The sequence below is a fragment of the Stegodyphus dumicola genome, chromosome 5 (genome assembly GCF_044657685.1).
Source record: "Stegodyphus dumicola isolate Sdum_Otavi_A_Nest chromosome 5, ASM4465768v1".
Lineage (NCBI taxonomy): Eukaryota > Metazoa > Arthropoda > Arachnida > Araneae > Eresidae > Stegodyphus > Stegodyphus dumicola.
This window is the reverse complement of record NC_140772.1, coordinates 49517470-49539056: the sequence shown is the minus strand read 5'-3', so window position 1 is coordinate 49539056 and position 21587 is coordinate 49517470. Positions and strand designations below refer to the sequence as shown.

The 21587-nt window shown below is 33.3% G+C and overlaps 1 protein-coding gene across 5 annotated transcripts in view; it reads right to left on the bottom strand.

The window, feature by feature from the left end:
- The window catches only part of LOC118198148 (uncharacterized), a 146369-nt gene that overhangs the window by 115610 nt on the left and 9172 nt on the right, over positions 1-21587 (bottom strand). For all 5 annotated transcript variants that reach the window (XR_015041113.1, XM_085816636.1, XM_085816632.1 and 2 more), the window contains exons 3-5: positions 15177-15313; positions 11230-11330; positions 3538-3647 (exon numbers count right to left, since the gene is read on the bottom strand). Coding sequence is in view for 4 of the 5 variants with exons in the window: in XM_085816636.1 (XP_085672762.1) it covers positions 3538-3647; positions 11230-11330; positions 15177-15313 (348 nt within the window). In the remaining variant the exon portion in view is untranslated. The remainder of the gene's footprint in view (positions 1-3537; positions 3648-11229; positions 11331-15176; positions 15314-21587) is intronic.

Genomic DNA, 21587 nt, shown 5'->3' with positions numbered 1-21587 from the left:
ATATACTCTATAAGCACTGCATATTCATACATATATGTTTTTCTAATATCCAGATAAAAAGCAAGTTTTCAACATGCTCTAAGGTCTCTGGGCTTTGTTTGGTAATCAATTTCATTTCCTTTGCAATGTTAGGCAAGCCTTTGGTTTTTGCAATCATAGACATTTTATATGGCATATGGTACGCAAAAGCCAAGTCCTGGATATACAAGTCATTTTCATACTTCTCAACAATGTCTTTTTTCACCTTTACAGTGATCCTAACAAATTTCTTTATTGCTCCAATATTCTCATTAACTTTCCTAAAACTCGTTAATGAAATTACAAAAAAATTATGCAAAAATACATAAACTCAATTGAAAATTTCACATTTAACATGCGTTTCATTTACTGAATAGTAGCAACAGGCATAATGATGCTCTTGGGCAATCATAGCATTGTCTCGATAGAGGTAAATAAGTGTAATGCACACAGTCATGATCCACTGAACTCAAGTTGTATTCCAAACAAATGTTGCATACAAAGGGGAAAAAATGTTTTTTTTTTCCCATAGAGAATGTAATGTTGTATAAGAAGGGAAAAAAAATTTTTTTTTTTTTTGCCCATACAGGATGACATATTTAGCCATGTTAGACATACTTAGACATATATCAAGGTATGACAAAAATACATAACCAATAATTATATTATGAAATTAATAAAATTAAAACAACAGGTGGACTTTCTAAGGGAAACTGGCTCCTATACACATTACACATGGGGAAGCAGCCCATTCGCATGCCCATGCAGCCAGCCCATTCGCGGGATTCGAACGGTCGTTCAGCGACTTTACCGCTCGGCCGCTGATAGGCTCTCAGTATGATGGTTAATTAGAATTTGGGGGAGTTATTTTTACTCTTCCACTCCTCTACCAATAAGGTCACAAAGGAATTAAGTTCTCGTGAAGAATTTTGGCATGCAACAGCTCTTTAAGAATGTCTCATATATTCTACAGGATTCAAATTAAAAGATCTGTCTGATCAGTTTATTCATGAACTGCTGCTTAAGAAATTCATCACATAACTTTGCTTAATGTGGACACATCATCCATAATAGTAAAATCAGATTCACAAATACATCTACATCGAAAAAGATGTATTTTGGATCTGATTTGCCTTACTTACCAACTTTGTTAAAAAATTGGAAGACATATGAACAAATTTTAAAAAATTGCAACATGTAAATTTTACAGATAAAAGTGGCCCATATTTGAATATTTCGACACAATGACACAGAGGAAAACTCTTATAATGGAAAAAAAAATGAAAAATTCGACATGAAATTAACTCTAATATGATAACAATAACTTATCTGCTTTTAAGCAGTTTGGAAATTGTGCTATATATTTATCATCTTGTTTAAACTTAAGATTCAAGATATTCAAAAATCATCAAAATATAAAGAAAAGACATTTTACAAGACAGAGGAAAATTAAAATGTTTTATATTCATACCTTTCCCCAAAAAAACATAATTGCAATATATTATCTCTATTAGAATTTAAAAAGCATTATTCGAACAATCCTTATTTTAATAACACAGTAACAACATTATTATATTTGTTAAAAAAATCAATACAACATATGCAAATCATTAAATTAGAAGTTTTGTAGATAAACTGATCTTAAAATCACTAAAATGTTCATAAGGTGATGAATTTAGAAATTCACAACAAAAGAATTCATATTTCAAAAATGACTCATTGTTAATGAAATTACAAAAAAAAAAATAAATAAATAAATAAATAAATAAATAAATAAAAAATAAAAGTGTTTCTGCTATAATGATTACAATGAATTTAATATAAATGCCTGGCAAGAGTGCACATTTTAAATAAAAATTTGGCACCAAACTGCCAACAGTGTTCATTGAACACTAGTCCATTGTTATATCCAGCTCTGATATTCTTGTACTGAATTTACACAAGCATTTTGTTCAGAAGTTACTGAAACACAAATGCTGGATTTCTGGCGAAAAGACTCTTCTCATTAATTACATAATTTGCCATGGAACAAAAAAATTTGGTATCTTCTGATTATCTGTAACTCCACTGAAGAACTACAAAAAAGTATTTAGAGGGAAATGCAGTATGTTGCTAAAATAGTTGCATGGCAACTAACGATATCGCCAAAAAGTAATTATGTGTCAGCCAATGTATGTGCATAGCCCATCTGTTTTGGTCACTGCATAATCCTGAAATTGTACAATGCTGAGTTTGTACTGGTGCTTTATTTATTTATTTTGGCAAAAACAAATCACTGTACATATGGAGAAAGCAACAACACAAAAGAGATGGATTTCTTGAAAATGGTAAGTGTTTAATTACTGATGTTTCTTGAATTTTATTAACCGATTGCTTTTGTATTGATTTCTTAGCAGTCTGCCATTTTGAAAATGCTTGTTATCTTTCATGCATTAGTCACCAAAATAAATAAATAAAACAAATAATAAATTAGTCACCAACAAGTTCATGAATGGTCTCCAAAGCAACCAATGAGTTTACGACTTTTCAATGAGAGATGTGGATAATCAGAAATTACCAAAATGAAAAAACAGCTATGAACTCTGACTGCAGAGAATCAAGCTCATGTTGTAGCAGATAACTATAAATAGAAATCAATCTTGAGAAGCAATTCACTTTCTTCTACGACTTTGTTTTAGTTCCAAAGTTTTAAAAATTATTTCCAGATGATAACAATCATCAATTTTGAAAGTTCTGTAATCTGCCACTTCAAGATGGCCAAAAAATCTTTACTTCAAAAATTTTTCCAGATGATATTTCAGCACAAAAAAACAGACTATTTTGAATGGATACACATTGAAATCAACTTTGAATTATACAAAACCTTGAAAAGGAGGAAATTCAAAGTTTCGGAGAGGAATGTTGTCAGTCTTTCATATCCTGTAAAGTATTTAGTTTCAGTTTATGAATATAAAAAAACTACTTTTATTCAAGTTTTGGTATTTATCAATATTTCTTCATTTAAATGAGATCAATGATTTGTTTAATTTATAAAACACATTTAAATGATAAGTTTAATTTACAAAGCACATTTCAAATAGTCTAAATTTAAAGAATGTATTTGTGTTTTTCGAGCTTTGAAAAAGAAGAGAAGTGATCATCTAGCAATGGTGAAAGGTGGTGGGTGAAAGAGGCATAAAAGGTTGAGAACCACTATCCTAGACTGATATCATGGCATTAGCTGCATGTCAGAGATGATAGAATGATAATGATAATTAGGTTTTCATTTTTCCCAATCCATAAGCAAATAAATCAAGCTAACTGGTTATTTGATCGAATAACTTTACTTTTATGTAATCAAAAATAGCAAATACATAGCCCATTTTCTTTATAAACTATACTGAATTAATAAAATATAATTTGCAGTAGGATAAATAATTTATTACATAAAATGTCAAAATATCATGAAAGGTTTTATAAACTAAATTATATAAAAAATATTTTTAGGCGGTTGAAATATCACAATTTGAAATTACTTACTTCACAAACTTTTGCATTATAGAAGCTAAAGACATAGCATTCATCCACCTTTTCATACTTTCTTTATCTTCAGCAGCAAAATAATATGTTTTCATATTCTGATGTTCAGCCTAGCATTTTAAATATGAATCATGTTTCACTAAATAATATACATGTTTACATTACACAATAACATTACAATATAATTATTAAGTAATATGCATGTTTTCAAAATTTTTCAGTATAACTTTAGCACTTTAATGCTGAGAAAAATATTGCTATGAAATGTACAGGTGCGATAAGATGGCTTTCCTGCAAAACAGTTTTAGGGTTGCCCCATTTGGCGACAAAATTGGCGATATACCATGGACGGATGGAGAACCTTCTGGAACAAATTCTTACCAGTTTAGCCCAGAATGTTCTCGAACACAGGCCGAAAGCTATATAAACCCTGCTGATCAGCAGTCAGTCAGTGTGTGTCCCTCATCGAGAGTGTGTCTCGACTAGCGAGTCAATCCTTGTGGAGTCGATCGAGTTGACAACCGGGCAACGAGTACCGAGTGGGTCGTCAAGTTCACCGAAGGAGTCACGGTTAGTGTATCGTCGAGAGAGCGTGTTGAGTTCTGGAAAGGACTGAACCGAGAGTCAGGAGCTGTGCTCTGTGTGTCGTCGAGTGCATCATGAGTTGTAGCGTGGAGAGTCTCGAGAGTACGTGGAGTTCCGAGAACGACCAAGCAGAGTCGGGAGTTGTACTCCGGAAAGTAGAGTCGGGTGTTTTGCAGGAAGCTGTCTCCACCGTGACAGCCTGATAACCTGAAGGCTGTGTCGCTGATCGTGTCAGCGTGTTTATAGTAGTTCATCGACGACTGTAAACCATGTTTTGGAGCTGTCCTGACAATATTGTCTAAATAAAGTGTGTTTCGATACTTCATCAAGTGTCGTCGTTATTCACTCCAAATTTACGAACCCTGTATGAACGTGAAGGAAGAGAAAAACGTAACAATATCATGCAACTTTTTCAAGACAATTAACATAGACATTGAAGTGTTTATGTTGATTAAAAGTTTTTGAAAAGCTTCATTAAAAAGAAAAAATAATCTTATACTTTCCTACCAATAAATTATTGACAGTCACATAGAGGACAAATAATATACAGATAAATATAGTTGGATTTTCCAAAATGACAGTCTTTAGTAGCTTTTTAACAGTTTGTACTCCGATTAATTGGTTCTGATTATTTAAATCTTTTAAAATTAATGATCAGCATTTTAAATTTTCTCAAGATTTCAAAGAAAATATCTAAATGAATTAATAAAAGGATAATTTCACTGTACCTCAGACAGAATATTCTACTTTAAACAAAATATATCAGAGCTGGCACAGAAAAATTTAATTTTATGTCAGCAAAAAATATCAGAATTTATCAAGGCAATAATTAAAATTTATCATTGTAATAAACAGAAATGATTTTAATTTAAAAAAATAACAAATTCAAGAGAATTTTTTTTTTTTTTTTTTTTTTTTTTTTAAGTCTAAAATTTGTTATTCTTGTAAATTAAAGTAAACATGATGTTTTCACTTCAACTAAATGACTAGTAAGAGTTAGATTAAGAATTCATTGATATTTTAAACTTCAAGTTAAATACTGATGAATTCAATAGCATCCTTCGTTTTAGTGAAGAGATGTGCAAGGTAATCATCAATATCAGATACTCTCAGTGAATAAGTAACTGACTAGGACCAGTGTGGAAATGTAATTTAAGTTGTTTAAAAATTAAACAATAAGAAACTGAAGGGAAAAAATCTTAAGGAATCATAAACTCGTAGCAGAATTATCAGGGGAAACTGGAGACCCAATTAGTGTTAGAACTGTGACAGATTTTCAGGACATAATCTGAAAGGTTGCAAATTTAGAGAGTAGCCGTGATTCTCAGTGGAAAAAAAAAATTTTTTTTCTGAAAACCATTGCTTATTACTGAGATTAACATTTGTGGTTTTATTACACACAAATAGTTTGAAGACGGAGAATTTTCCCCCTGAGGACTCAAATTTTCAGATAAAATGTTTTGCTTCAGTTTCCACAAAAATAATCTTTCAAAGATATCCAAAATATTTGAAATTACAAACTAGTAGCTTAAACAATATCATTTCCTCCCAACTTTTAGATATTTGATACATCTACTACATCGTACATGAGGTAAAAAAATAGTGAAGAATGTAACACAGAGTGTATAGTTTCTACTGCATAACACGAAAGAGGCAATATTACCATTTGGGGTTGTACGGCAGTCTCAATGGTGTAGGCAAAATGTACATTTGTAAAGCCACATGGTGTGTGTATTTAATTATGGCAAAGCACACGAGAGCTATCTGCCTAAGGGGAGGGATGCCTTCGTGGAGGACTTTCTAAGGGAAACTGGCTCGTATACACGTTACACATGGGGAAAACCACGAAAACGCCCATGCAGCCAGCCCGTTCGCGGGATTGTAAAGCCACATGAATAGCCAAAATATATCAATGCTCTTGAAATGACTCGAGAACCATCCTTTCAAATATTATTCAGTGATACATACAAGGATACAGTTAATTTCCATAAAATAATACACCATCCCACAAATCAGCGATTTCAAAGTAGTGGATTCTTAATAATAAAATTGATGTTTTAGATAGACCGAGATTTTAATTTAACAGAACATTTGTGGAGTCTTTTAAAGGGAAATTTTTCAAAATACTCAAATAACACCCAAAGATTCCCTTGAAATTGATCTTGAACAAGTTTAAAATGGCATAAATATGGAAGAATGTTGTAAACTAGTAGTCAGTATGTCAAGCAGAATTACTTCTATAATTAAATAAATATTGCTTACATTAAAAAAAAACGTAGTTTGGTTTATACTTAAAGTTTGGTTTAAATAAATGCATCATTATAAAATGCCCAATACTTTTGGCCAAGGCTGCATATTAGATCTTTAATGAATGCATGAGACTGGTAAGGTATTTGATAAGAATTATGTGAACAAATATCAGAACTCAAAGTATACAAAACAATGGCAGTCCTATTACTACATACCACCATATACAACAAAATTATGTTATCTTTTATGTTACTGAATTCAAGTTATAAGCCAAGTTAAGGTCTTATTTATTTTCACTTTCTCACAAGAAATTCAACAGAAAGGTATCAGGAAGACACTAATCATTCTGTTCCTCTGACTATCAAGACTGCCTTCTTTCTAGAATTCAAAGGACCAGGCAGAATATTATGACATATCCATGATATGAAATTAAAGGGCATGTACCTGCACAAACACTGTAATTAATACAGTAAGTTATCTTTCTGCATAATAACATATGCCCATGTATTATCAATGCTAGGAGATGGGGGGGGGCATTTTAAATGAAAGACTATCATATGAATGCTTGAATATCAACTGCCCTCCTAAAAGTCCCCATATTTCTCTCTTCATGTGACTTTAGTTCAATAAAAAGCTTTCTTAGGGAGTGTTTACATAACTAGCTTAATGTTCATAAGTGGCACAAGAAGAATTTCATTGATGGGCAACTAGATCTTACTGCATCCAGAAACTAATGCAACAATTTTGCATAAAATGTTCTACATTTTTCAACCTTACACCCAGATGGCATAAGGATTGATCTCACAAAGATTGATCATAATGAAGCAAGTACAAGGCTTTCACACCGATCATAATGAAGTAAGCAAGTAGAAGGCTTGCATATACATTCATACATGCACAAATTTATCCTTATTAACTGACTGCAATTTAGACCCCGCTCATCTAATGAAGCTAATTTACATTTTATAACTACGACAGCTATGATGTTTAAATCATTATGTGAACGCTCCTTAAAAGGACAACTAGAATCAAATGATAATGTGAAAATGGCCATAGCAGATTTTCTAGGAACAAATATGAGAATTCTACACCAGTTTATTCAACCTCATCTAATGGTTTGCTTCAGTTGTCTGACAATCTGCTTATTTGGCACAACTTTCTTCACTACACCTTGAAAAGAAATTTGTTAATTCCCCAAACCCACCCTGTACATTTGATTAACACTATTTGATTAGATATAGCATTTTACCAAGATTAATTAATTAAGCAAGCGATTGCTGTAAAAGACTAAACAAGCTGCATTTCTGATGTACTTTTTTTAATCTCTTGCACTACATTAATTTTCCTAGTTTCCTCTTAGTTAATCTGATTTTTAACTGTTACTGTAAAAAATGATGAGCAAGTTTCAAGCTAAAATATTTAGAGAACTGCTTTAGGAGCTTCTATCTCTTCTAACCTGAAGAAGCTTATGATTTACCTAAAACATTTATCTAATAATTTGAGTCTAATGAAAATAGCTATAATTATAAAAACCTTATTTGTAAAACCATATAATCTGTTTATAGATGGTGATTATAATTCAAGCTGCGATTTCAACAGGGTTGCCACTCAAACGGGAGAATGAAATTCCCTGACTTTTCCAGGTTTTCCAGGTGTGTTTTAAAAAAATTCCAGTCTATTTCGCATAATGCCCAATAGCTGTTCTAAAAGGTAAATTATGTTACCACTTAAAAACACAAAAATTTACCAATTACATATGATTATTTATATGTATGTATATAATCCCCTCTTTTATAACTATAATAGGAGTTTTTTCCACAGAAGATGCCCAATCTGGATTAAAAAACGTTTTTTTTTTTTTTTTTTTTTTTTTTGTTGACATTTTGCAACTAAAAGAAGAAAGAAATCTAATGATATTTTTAAATAAATTCAGGCATTTTATATTTATTCAGCAGCATAGATAAATAAATAATATGTGCATTAAATTTCATGATAGTATGTCATCATACTGATAGAATTAGTTTTAGAATTATGACAGGGAAAATTTCCTGAAATTTGAAAGTATTATTTACTACTAATAAATCAACTTAGAGGGAAGAAGCAACATTAAATAATATGGGTAACATTAAAAAAAAAAAAAAAAAAAAAAAAAAAAAAAAAAAAAAAACTTTAAAACTGAATTGGAATAATCAATGACATTTTAGAGAATATAGTTATATTAGATGGTTAGCCAGGATGACTAATTACAATTTTTTATTTTACTGCAAAATGACAAATGAGGCCTTAATTAAAAAGGAAAAAAAAGGGGGTTTAAAAGATTTTGCGGTAAAATCCTAGTAGTATACACTTTATGCCCTTGGAAAAATTTTGAAAATTGTCACCAACACCAAAATTACCCGTTTACTGCTCGCCAAATCCCGTGTGTACCGCAGATGCAGGTTAGAATAGAATGCATGAACCTCCATAGTACCATATACTAGGATTAAATCGATTTTGTTCTTTTACGAAAATACGTATTTTCTTTAGTTAAACATGCACTGCACATGGAATGACGTTACTGGAAACAAAAAGTTGCTGGAAACTTGCTTTGCCTTTCTAAAAGACAATCTAATTGGAGCTGCGAAAATTGGCTCTATGCCAGCTGCCCGAATGACGTTCACATGAAACATATAATTCGCCAAGAAAGTGATTGCTTCCAACGTTGGTGCAAAACTCGCTTTTGGGGGGGGGATTGCCATATGAAATTCCCCGACTTTTCCCTGAATGTTTTGGTCAACTTTCGAATTCCCTGACTTTTTCCAGTTTTCCAGGTAGCGTGGCAACCCTATTTCAAAATGGTCTAACTTTAAAACTACAGGTCAGAATGACTTCATATTTTACTAGAACAATCCTGTGGTAATGGATTGTTGTTTGTTTATGAAAAAATGACAGTACCTAGAGTCATTAAATTTTGAATAACATTGTCCTCCACCTGAACATGGGCACCTGAAAGTATGAATTTTGTATTTCAAATTTTGTAAAACTTTAATAATTTTTTATTAACAAACTCAACAATCTGAAAGCAAGCAGTGGCAACACTGTATGGAATAAAATACTTTTATCATGAGACTGTATGTTGAAAATTCTTAAGATACACTGTTTTTAAATATTTCGCGATTTTCCTGTTGAACTAGATTTTATGTGGCTAAGTGCAAAGGATGTGATTATTTAATAAATAAAGGTAACACACAAATGCTATTAAAAAAAAAAAAAAAAAAAAAACTAGGACAACTGAACACTGATATAATGAACTGAGAAAAGGTAGGGAAAAAAATAGAAAAACGTATGCCAACACTTAACACTGCATCAGGAATTCTAAACATATGCTACTATGCTACTTTTAATTTTTTTATAATTCTGCTATTGAATTGTAGATGGCATAAGGTCGAAGAAAATGGTGTTTAGTAATAAAGCTACCAGAAGTGAGTGCAACAGTATACTGGAAGAATACGAGCTCAGCAAAAGCATAAAAAACCTTAATAGATCCTTTTGGGCAATCATTAAAATCTGATCTCGTTCAGATTCCCTTACAGTGCACAGTAAAATCAGTGTCAGTTCAGAGGTTTTAAGTCTAAACTATTGTTGTTAACTTGCAGTGAATACAGAGAGCAAAGTTAGGTCTCAGCATTTAAAACTGATGCATACTTGACAGGTGTCATGGCTCATGCATGCTTGACAACGGCGAAGTAGCCGGCAATGGTGTCAATGAGTGCTTTTGATGCCACTAGTGCCCATTCCTGTAGTAAAGCATGTTGGAACTCCTGGAGGGTGCCTGACAGCACACTGCAACCTGCTGTCCATGGTCATAATATGTCCCATACATGTTTAATGGGATTCATCAGTCCGGCGATACAGCAGGCCAAGGCAGATGTGAAACGGTTTCACTCTCCAGATAACTCTGCATCATTCCAGCTCTATGCAAGGTGTTATTGTCCATAAATATCGCATCGGTACCCACTGCTTGAATAAAAGATGCACAAGATGGTGTAGAATTTTATCACAATGTCACACAGCTATGATGGAGCCATGAGATACCATGTAAAGGACAGTGCAGCCCTTCATCATTATCCCAGCCCATAAAAGCAAGCTTCCTCCTCTGTAATAGTCCCTTTTGACAATGACTGCCGCCTGATAGCCTGTCCCTGGCTTGTGCCTTATCATTGCACTTCAGGAATCATTCTAAATGTTAAATCAAAATTCATCTGTATAATCCTCTGGCTCCCAGACACACGTCTTCTATAGAAGACATGTGTCTAGAAGCCAAAAATGAACAGCCCTTTGATAATGATTCCACAGCCTATTGATGACAGTATGATGCACATTCAGCTATCTCACTACAGCAAATTGTCTTGCACCATCCCAACAGTGCTTCAATGCATTTCATCATGCAGATGGTAGCTTTGGCTTATGCTTTCCACTTTGGATATCTCGTATTATAACAGAACTATCACTACATGCAAACTGATATATAGGTCCAGCATGCTCCTTTTTAAGGCTTTAGGGTGTGACTAAGGGATTAGTTTTATGCTAATTTTGGTTGTCTATTTGCATGCTAATTTTGGTTGTCTGGTGATGTAACCCCTACCTCATATGTAAACTGCATGTTTTAATTCCGCTTTTTACATTCGTACCTTTTCAATGTTTGTTTCTAATTCTTTTAGCATGAGTGTATTAGCATTAGTAATGCAATACTAATAATAAGATAACAAGCAATATATTAATTCCTTAAATACAGGAATTTAACAACAGTACACACTAACTATTTATAACACTGGTTTAATATTCCTTCATAAAGTATACACAGAACAAAAAGCTTACTTTGAAAGCAAATTTTCTTGATATTTTATCTTCTGTACTGCAAGGGTTAATTTTATAGCTTGGAAGCAAAATCGATGATGTTACTTTTTCTTCATGTGGCCCTAAACACAATATACACACATTTAAAAAAGTACAAATAATAAAATTTTCTCTAAAATAATAACATATAGAATTTGACTACATTATAATGATGGTCATGTTGGTAAACTGACTAGCAAACTTAGAAGTGCACACTAAAGAATGGACACCATACAGCAGTTCCCTAGTAAAATATAAAAAACAAAATACTTGAAATGTAAATTATCTTGCACCCTCATATATGAAAATTATGATCTACAAATCTGAGAAATAAATTAATGAGAAACTAAGATAATGGATTATTCAGGAGGTGGAACGCACTCCAGTTTTAACCAAAAAACTTTCTAGTATGGAATCTGAAACCCTCTCCTCCTACTACCACCAGCTACAGAAGATTTTAAGTGCACCTGAGATGTATCCAGCTTCCACTGATGGTATATGCTACATATAGCCAAACTGCAACTTTCAAACCCATTAATTGCAGAGCCCCTTAAATGCAACAAATAGGCTTCTTTATTAACCTTTTCTCGACGGCGCACCTTTGTTTAAGATGCTCGTGCGGGACGGAACAGAATCGAAGGCAGTCACCGTACAGGACGAAGGTTTTGCATCGCTAAGCCTAATTTTATAACAAAAATCAGAAAAACAAAAGTTTCGCTTCTAGCATTGTAATTTTTGGTATCATTTTAGATTATTACTTGAGCTCTTATACATGTTAAAATTAGCCCTTAAAACATTTTTTTTCTTTATTTTCCGTGAAAATATACTTAAAAAATTGCTTACCTTCTAAAATAATTTTCGGAAGTGCTATTCAAATTATTCCAAAGTTTTAATTGATAAAATCCATCAATAAAATTTAAAATTAATAAAAAGAACACAATAAAGACTATTTACAGTAAGAAGTAACAAAATTTAAAATGAAAACGAGTGTGGTAAATCTCAAAGCACAGAGAAGTATCACTTTTTAACGCTTTAGAAAATGAATCAGTACTCTCATTTGCGTTAGTAAATGGTTCACTGACCATACTAGGGTATTCTTCCTCTGATAAATAACACCTTCCCGCCTTAATAGACTGGAGGTGAGGCTTTCCTAAATAAAAAAAAGAAGGAACAAAAATATATCTGAAGGCAATGCAAAACGTAAAAAAACTCCACACAGTAACCTAAAAGACCATACATAGTAGAGGCAAAAAATAGAATAAAAAAAAGGAATTGGATATAAATCAGATACGAGAATGTTTTCATTAGCACACAGCGATTTAAAGAGCCCACCTGCGTTTACGCTTTCCCTCCGCCAGCCACCCTCAAACAGCTGATGAATAAAATACCAAATTCAAGCAGAATATATCAAACTCAAGATCAGAAACCTAAAACTGCGTTCATTTCAAAAGTAATGGACATAGGATGCCATCTAGTGGCCTTCAGAAAAACGTTCCACCTTAAAATGCGTATACTCATCACCCGTCCTCTGAATGCGATCTCTGGAATGATCTACAATCCGGACCTCAAAGCTACAAACTTTTTTTTTTTTTGTGTGTATGCTTTACGCATGCGCACTTAAGATAGTGAAGAAAGTGACAAAGAGGTTATTGAAAACGAAAACATTTCGATTGACAAAGTTTGTCGGTATTCTTGATTCTTGGCACAGCAATTACAGGACTTGAACAATGGAACTTTGTAACTGAACAAGAAATTATGTCTGTTTATAGAATTAAAGAGAAAGTATTAGCACAAAAACGAAGCAACTTAAACAACTAACACTGAAAGAAATGTTTAATAAAGTAAACAAATAAATATTAAGCTTTTTTTTTTTTTTTTTTTTTTTTGTAAATTTTGATACCCTTTAGATCATAATTGCTCTTTATTTCATAAACTACGGTTTCACATTTTTAATTGTATAATTTCTGCATGCCATCTAACCAGATTTAAATTGATCTATAATCCAGAAAAACCCCTAATCTGGAATCACCGAAGTCCCGACGAGTCCGGATTACAGACTTTGTACTGCATTATGCATAAATAATGCATATGCATGTGCATACTTATATACACACATACATGAAAAAATGCATACACACATACAAAGTTTTCTGAATACGATCCCAATAACAGAAGAGTATCAAAATTTTAACAATTTTTTTTAACTCATCAGCTTAAGTAAGAATTTGAAACAATATACAAATAATTTGATCATGAAGATGAATAATTGAAAAATATTAAAAATTGTAGCAGTTGGAAAAAAGCTTATTATTAGTAGCTTTATTTCCTTTAATCCTAATATACATTAATAAAATTTCTCAATATATAGTATTCAACTCGGAATTTTATAATAATTCTGATAAATCTCTAGCTGCTACAGATAAGTTCAGGTGAATGGCTTTGCAACTCTATTTAACCATTTTAACATCATCATCATCTGCCTTGATATTATTTTTAGTTCCATCCACAGTGCAGCTGATGTGATATTTTTTAACAATTAAAAAATAATTTTTGGCCCCATGTGTAAAATGTGTAAATATTTAGTACAGTCAAAAGTCGTTAATTCGGACACCCATAATCCGGACCTCAAAGCTACAAACTTTCTGCGCATGCGTCGCTTTGACACACGCGAATAGGCATTTACGCGGGCGCGTAAGACCTTTACGGCTGCAACTATGTGTGTGCACATGTGCGTTTAATATATAACGGACAGTATAAGCTAAGCTAAAATTATCTAATTCAGTTAATGTTGCAGATTGCGTTGTTCCTTAATCTTCGAATTGGATCCGGCTTTTTGTTTTTTGTAGACTGTTACAGCAACTTTATAAAAGTAAGCTTGAACTTTGGGTTATGTCAAATAGAATTTATGATATATATTTACTAATATGTAAAGGATTTACAAAGCGAAAGTATATTTCGAAATCCGAAATCTGTTTATCAATTTCACGCTGGGAGGGGGGGGGGGGGAACGCCGTGGCGCGTAATGAATTGGAAGTTGATCTGTCAGCACTATCCTTATCTTCACGGCAGATGTTTTTATTTTATTTGGCTTATAATTCCTTACTAAATGTAGTATTTCATGTCATGTACTCTGTCTTTGATATAATTTAAAGCAATTATAGGACTTGAACAGTGGAACTATGTAACTAAACAAGAAATTATGTCTGTTTAATAGAATTAAAGAGAAAGCATTAGCACATGAAACGAAGCAACTTAAACAACTTACATTGAAAGAAATGTTTAATAAAGTAAACAAATAAATATTAAGCTTTTTTTGTAAATTTTGATATCCTTTAGATCATAATTGTTCTTTATTTCATAAATTACGGTTTCATATTTTAAATTTTGTTATTTCTGCATGTCATCTTACCAGATTTAAACTGATGATCTATAATCCGGAATCGCCGAAGTCCCGACGAGTCCAGATTAACGACTTTTGACTGTACTCACCTTCAGCTCATTAGCTAAGTTAGACGACCAACTACTCCTACTTTTGGTGAAATCGATTTATAGGGTGTTTCTTAAATTCAGCTTATACATGATCTTTCAATTTCAGCTAAATTTTTATACAAAAATCTTACTTTTTGTCTCGTACATGGATCAGATTATATTTGAAAATATGCAATAACAATAAACTTGAAATTATGAGAAAATTTTTATTTTAAAATGATTCCATGAAGCTAATAGATGCTAGATAAATAATAAAACAAGTACAAATCAACAATGAGCAATTCTTTAGTCCATAATTTTGGGTTCGTGGTATTATTTAAAATTATGAAGTTATTATCGCAGTTACTCCAATTTTAAATACAAATAATTCAGAGAAAAATTAAAATTTGCTTTTTAAAATCAAATCATTAATACTATTAAAAAACAAGAAACTAATTCACCTTTGTAAAAAAACAGACAAAAATCTGCTAAGACACACCATCGTTGTTTCCACTGCTTCAAAGCACCACCTTCTAATTTGTACAGCCAGCCTTCAATTACAACCTGAGACTGGCTGTCTCGTTTAACATGTGGTGACCTAAAAAAGGAAGTTATAATATGAATCTTCTCTTTCTTCTACTGTATTATGGAAAATGATTTTTTTTTTAAAAAGAGAGAGTTGCAATTTTTCATACTGTATGATATTCATTAAAGCAATTCCCATCACCACCAAAAAAAAGTTAATCATACACCAAACATAATCCTAATTTATAAATTTCAATTTTTGAAAGACTTTATGCTATTAATTAAAAGTAAAAAGGATTACATAATTTATCATTTCACACACTAATTGTTTTTGAAATATTTGGAATGACTGATACTGTTTTCTTTTCCTTTTCCCAAAATACTGCTGAAAATCATACTGTGCCCCCTGTATATTGGTTTGTTTATCTTTTTCTACACTTTCACATTAACCAAACTGGATATAAACTGGCATGTATATCTTTCAAATGTGTGAATTAATGGTATCAACAAATCATTTACTGAAGAGCAAGCTTACATGCTTGATCAAATCTAATTACAAAAAAAAAAATTTCTAAAATTTGTTTCATAACACTTTCCTCTAGATGATTATATTACATTGGTGTGCAAAAATTACGGAAGAGATGGTTTTTTTCAATATAACTTTGTACAAAAGCTTTCCAAATCAACACATTTAATACCGTAAGATCCCCAATACATAAGGACATGAGTAATGTAAGCAACACTTAGTAAAAGAGAAATCAGAGGGATAAAAAGAAGCTTTATTGAAAAAGTAGCATGGAGCGCCAGGGATAAATAGAAGGGCTAGGTCATTCCTTTGTTCCACTCCTCACCGACGCCGCGAGTCTCATAGAGGGGGGGAACCGGAAGTAATCTGACGTATCTCTGTTGCACCTGCTCTGATTTCGCGCCTTTAAAACTGTAGTTTCATTCAGTTGCGAGACGATTTTCTGGAGATCGCATATCCCAAATTAATTTTAATCATACATATTTGTTTTCTAATAATGCAAATATTTAAAATAATTTGTGTATATATAGTTTCAGTTTTCCTTTTAAATTCTATATTTAAAGTATCCTTTATGAAATATGGCTTCTTGTGCTGTAGCAACGTGCCGTAACACTTATAGAAATATGAAAGGAAGAGATATTGTATTTCATGCTTTCCCCAAGGACAATTTGCTTTTGACGAAAGAATGGATACATAAATGTCGAAGACAGGATTCTATTAATGTGAAAAAAGCAAGAATTTGCAGCGAACATTTTCTGTGCAGTGATTATGAAGATGACATGAGAAATCGCTTTCTTGGATTGCCGCAAAAGAAGCTGTTGAAATGCAATGCTGTGCCGAAAGTAAATTTATCGTGTTATCAGGGTCAATGTTCCTTCTTACCTTCTTCGGGAACATACAAGGACCTGACTCGGAACAGAGAGCTTACTAAAGCTATGTTCACTAATTGTGGTAAGTAGACAGGATACAGACGAAGGGTATACAAAACCCTTTATTTTTCTCTATATACAATAACTTCCGTACTTCGGAATACACCGACCCGCTACTCGGGGTCTAACGTAAAAGTATAAAAATAAAACTAAACTCTAATTTAACTTTAGAATAATAAACATGGAAGATTGGCCTTATATTAACAGGGAGGCGTATGTAGTACAGATAACTGAGAACACTACAATACGTTTAAAAGTTATCAAGAGGATTAAAACCTATGGCCTGGAAGGCAAACAGCAACTGCGTAACTTCTAAATTATAAATTATAAATTAAGCGGCCTGCTTTTGACTCACTGCTTCCTCTCTCTCGCTTGGCAAAAGGCCACAACTTAAATACTTGGCGTTTGCCAGACAAACTTTGCATAAAAACCTTCACGCTTATAATTCTGGCCGGAAGTAGAAAATAAGAAGTGATAGTAAAGATTTAAAATAAAATAAACGTTAGTAAAACTTAAGATCCTTACATACTTCCCGCCAGAGTTAATTAGTTTGAAACTGAGGTCTAAAACGACCTTGTTGAAAACTTTTAGCTCTAGAATCTAACGCGAGGCCAATCTTTTACAAACATTTTTCGCTAGAAACTAGAAATTTAAAAGAAAGAAATTTGTTTTTACAATAGAAGCTCCCAGGACACTATTTTTTCATCTGTACTGCATCTAAACAGGAGCTTTTATTCAAATCTGGTTCCTTCCAGAGATCTGGAAGGAAAACTAGTTTAATGAAATGTTACAAAATGAAATGGCAAGTAACATGTATAAATATATTTCTCTTAACATTCTTATTTCATTCATGACTATTTTAATTATCTCTCCCCGTGCTCTCTGACATGTGTTGTAAAAGAACACCAAACACGAATGTGTTTATGTATATGTGTTCAACACTTCCTCCTACAATCAAAACACTAACGTGTTAAAATTCAACATACCAAGACCTCGTAACACACCCTAATTTCAACTCTAAACCCTGAGGTACTATTCTGAAAGTGGCTAACTCTGAAGTGTAGCGTCAGAGAGCCTAACTACATCATTCAACCTTTAACACATATTCGCCATGATTTAGTCTTTACTGTCACACGAATAACAAATTTTTAACATTACTTTCACTTTTACCATATCACGGTATTTCTTAACATTTAAAATAACAGTTCACATTGTATATAAGAACATATCAACATGCTGTTAATTTTACACATTTGAAAACAAACATTAGTAGTACCTTGTTAACTTCTATTCTTTTCAAAGCAAGTGCCAATTCTTTCTACCTTGAAATAATACATTTCAAAAAGTCTTTCAGACTAAAACTTCTCTCTTGCTAGAATGTTTTAAATAAAATTTATACAATAACATTTTTACAATATTTAAGTCTTTACACAACACTATTATACATCAACTTTAGTTTTACGCGCGAGTAATTGAAAAACATAATAAGAAAATCGGTCACAACTCATTTCTCGCCCTTTTGGCGATAAAGGTAGACCTCGCATGAGGTAAAACTTCTTGAAATCTGCCACTTGCAGTAAGAATGAAAGATTAACTTAAGTTTGCAAAGTAACATAAAAATTTTACTTATCTTTGTAATATTCGGACATCCTTTTCTGGGCCCAGTCTTTAAAGGTACTGCAGATAGTAGTTTGATTTATCCTCCTTCTTGTACGGGCTCGGCCTTCAGTGCTTTCCTCTGGAAGCTTCCTTTTTTCACCAGTTCGGCCACCCTTGAATACCTTCCTTTTCTCCTCTGCTTGTGGTCTTGGCCGTTTTATGGCAGCTGGTCTTGGCGGAACCGGGAAACTTCTGTCGTGATCCTGCTTGGACCTCGTTGTTGTCCGTTCAAATTTTCCTTGTAACTTTTCCTCCGCCGCTGATGGCCCTTCCGCAGTTCGGCGACTTTTGCTGCGGAGAGTTCTGTCGGATGAGTAGATCTTCCGTTTTAAAGCCGGGTTAAAATTGCAGTCATTTCTCCTGGTTCTCTTCACATACGTCGTCCTTCTCCCTTCTTCATTCTGGGGGTGTTCGTGAACTCTCTTTTCTGGACGGTGGAACGGCTTCTTTTTCTTGTTACCTTCAATTTTTCCGCGGGGCAATTTTCTTTTCACTTGCTTCTGTCTCTCATTGGCTTGCCCTTGTACTTGTCGTTTTTCCACCTCTGGAGCTTGTACCTGCGGTGTCTGCCGTGCCAGATCCTGCAAAAGATCTGAAAAGATTTGCATTTTATTACGATCGAAGTAGGGCTTGATTTGATCAATGTTTGCGGAACAGGTTTCACCATTTCTGGCTTTTAACACTACTACAGCGTGAGTTATTTTTTCTATAACATATGGTCCTTCAAATCGTGGAAAAAATTTGGCAGTTTTATCTTCTGGTGCTGAAGAAAGTGAATGCTTAATTTTTAAAACTTCATCCCCTACTTTATAAGTTACTCCCCGTCGTTTCAAATCATAATATAGCTTCTGTTTTCTTTGTGCTACTTCCGTATTCTTTTTTGCTTCTTTTATTAGTTTTTCTATATCACCCATTTTAAATTCTGGGGCTCTTGCACATAAAATAATTTATCTAACGGTGTTATAATCTTTCTGCCTAGAAATAACTCAGCAGGAGTTTTGCCCGTTGTATCATGTTTTGCGGTCCTCAGGGCGAAAGCAAATTCATTGACATAGTTATCCCAGCTTTTAAGAAAATTTTTAACATAACTACGGATAATTTTCACTATATTTCTATTGACCCGTTCCGCTATATTTGATTGCGGCCGATACGGGACCATTTTTAAATGACGTATGCCCAGTTTTTGGCACATGTCTTCAAATATATTACTTACAAATCGAGGACCATTATCCGATATAACTTTTAGGGGCGCCCCGTATTTTAAAATATATTTGGTACTTTTCCACTTCGCAGGCGCAAATCTCGCCAAGCAGACTTTGTTGGCGACAACATACACTATACACATAAAAAATTTTAACAAATGTTAGTTCTCAGAATTTTTTATTTTGAAGACATAAACATTTTGATATGGTTTATAATTTGTAATAATAAAGACAACAAATTTGTAAAAAGACAATTTAAGAATTTACTATGCCTATCATGGTTCAACATCCTGATTCGCCGGTTCGTATCACGTGACAACAAGTGATCTCATCTCACGTAAACTACGCTACAAAAATATAATTTTCTCAGTAATTATCTGCATTAATTTAAAGTTAAATCTTAATTTGGAATACAAGTTTAAATGCAAGAATTATTTCAATTCTTACAAATAGCTTACCGAGAAATTATGTAAAACCGTAGTGCTTTACTTCACTAGTGCATTCTCATTAGAATTGATGTATTTAACCCTTGACTTTGCCTTTTCAATATTTTCACCTTCGGGTGAGCGGTGTGATTGCATCCTAAGTGACTTAATTACCGCGAATAGTCTTAGGGCATAAAATTTAATTATCTTTGTAAATATTCTATGTAATTGTATGCCATTATTGAAAGAAACAATCAATCTGGTAAGAAATGGCTGCGACTTAAATTAAAAATGTGGTGTAAAAGGTTTACCAGCGAAGATATTCCGTTTGGCATCAGTTGTACCATTATTGGCGACTTTATCGTTTGCGCCGGCAAAACGGAAAAGTACCATATATTTATTTAAAATAGAATCAGTAACTAATTTCGCGGAGGCTCGTTTTAAGGGAACAATTTCGGTCCATTTACTAAAATGATCAACCATAACAAGCAGATAGCGACTTTTATTTAACTGACTTTTTGGGAAAGGGCCCAATAAATCGATGCCAATTATTTCATTTGGAAATTCGGATTTAATACTATTTAGAAACCCGGCCAGGCGGAAATTAATATAATTAACTGCTTGACATGTTGGGCAGGACTGGACATATGCCCTTGTTAACTTTTGCAGTTCAGGAAAGTAGACTGCCTCGCGTACGCATTGGATAGTTTTTCGAATACCAGCATGAGAAGCTAAAGGGCTGTCATGGAGCTCCTGCAGGATATTTAATCTAAGACTAGCTGGGATAACAGGTTGAAATTCGTTGTTGGAATTCGTAGTTTTTGTATAAAGTAATAGACCATCTATTAGTTCGTAATGGGCCGCCCTATTTCTTATCGCCACAATATCTTGGTGGCTAAAATTTTCAGGATCCTTCAAATACTCATAAATGCTTCCAAACTCAGGATCCTTACCCAGTTCGGTTATTACAGTTTCTCGGGAATTTATTGTACATGCTGTAAGCATTGCCATCTTTACGGTATTGCCTTGTTCGTCTATTTTAATCCTTGATAGGACATCTGCTACGATATTTTCCTTTCCAGGGGTATGCTTGATTACCAGATTATATTCTTGCAGCTTGAGTGCCCATCTTATTAACCTTGGGGATAAATTTTTTCCTGAGTACAATCTAGTTACCGCCGCATGATCAGAGTATACTGTTATCGGCGCCTTTCCAAAATAGACTCTGAACTTTTGCACTGCTAACAGAACTGCAAGTGCCTCTCTCTCGGTCGCGGAATAGTTTCTTTGTGTTTGATTTAAAGTTTGGCTAAAAAATGCCACGGGCTGCTGATTTTGCGAAAGTACCGCTCCTACCGCATAATCCGAAGCATCCGCTGAAATTTCTAAATTTTCATCCTTTTCAGGAAATTTCAACACAGGGGCTTGCGTTAATGCTTGTTTTAATTTTTCGAAAGCACTATTGGCTTCGGCCGTCCACGAGAATCTTGCCTTTTACCTTTTTAATTTTAACAATGGCTCAGCGATAGCCGCAAAATCTTTTATAAAGGACCTATAATATGAACAAAGTCCTAGAAAAGAAGAGAGCTTCTTTGCCGTGTTTGGA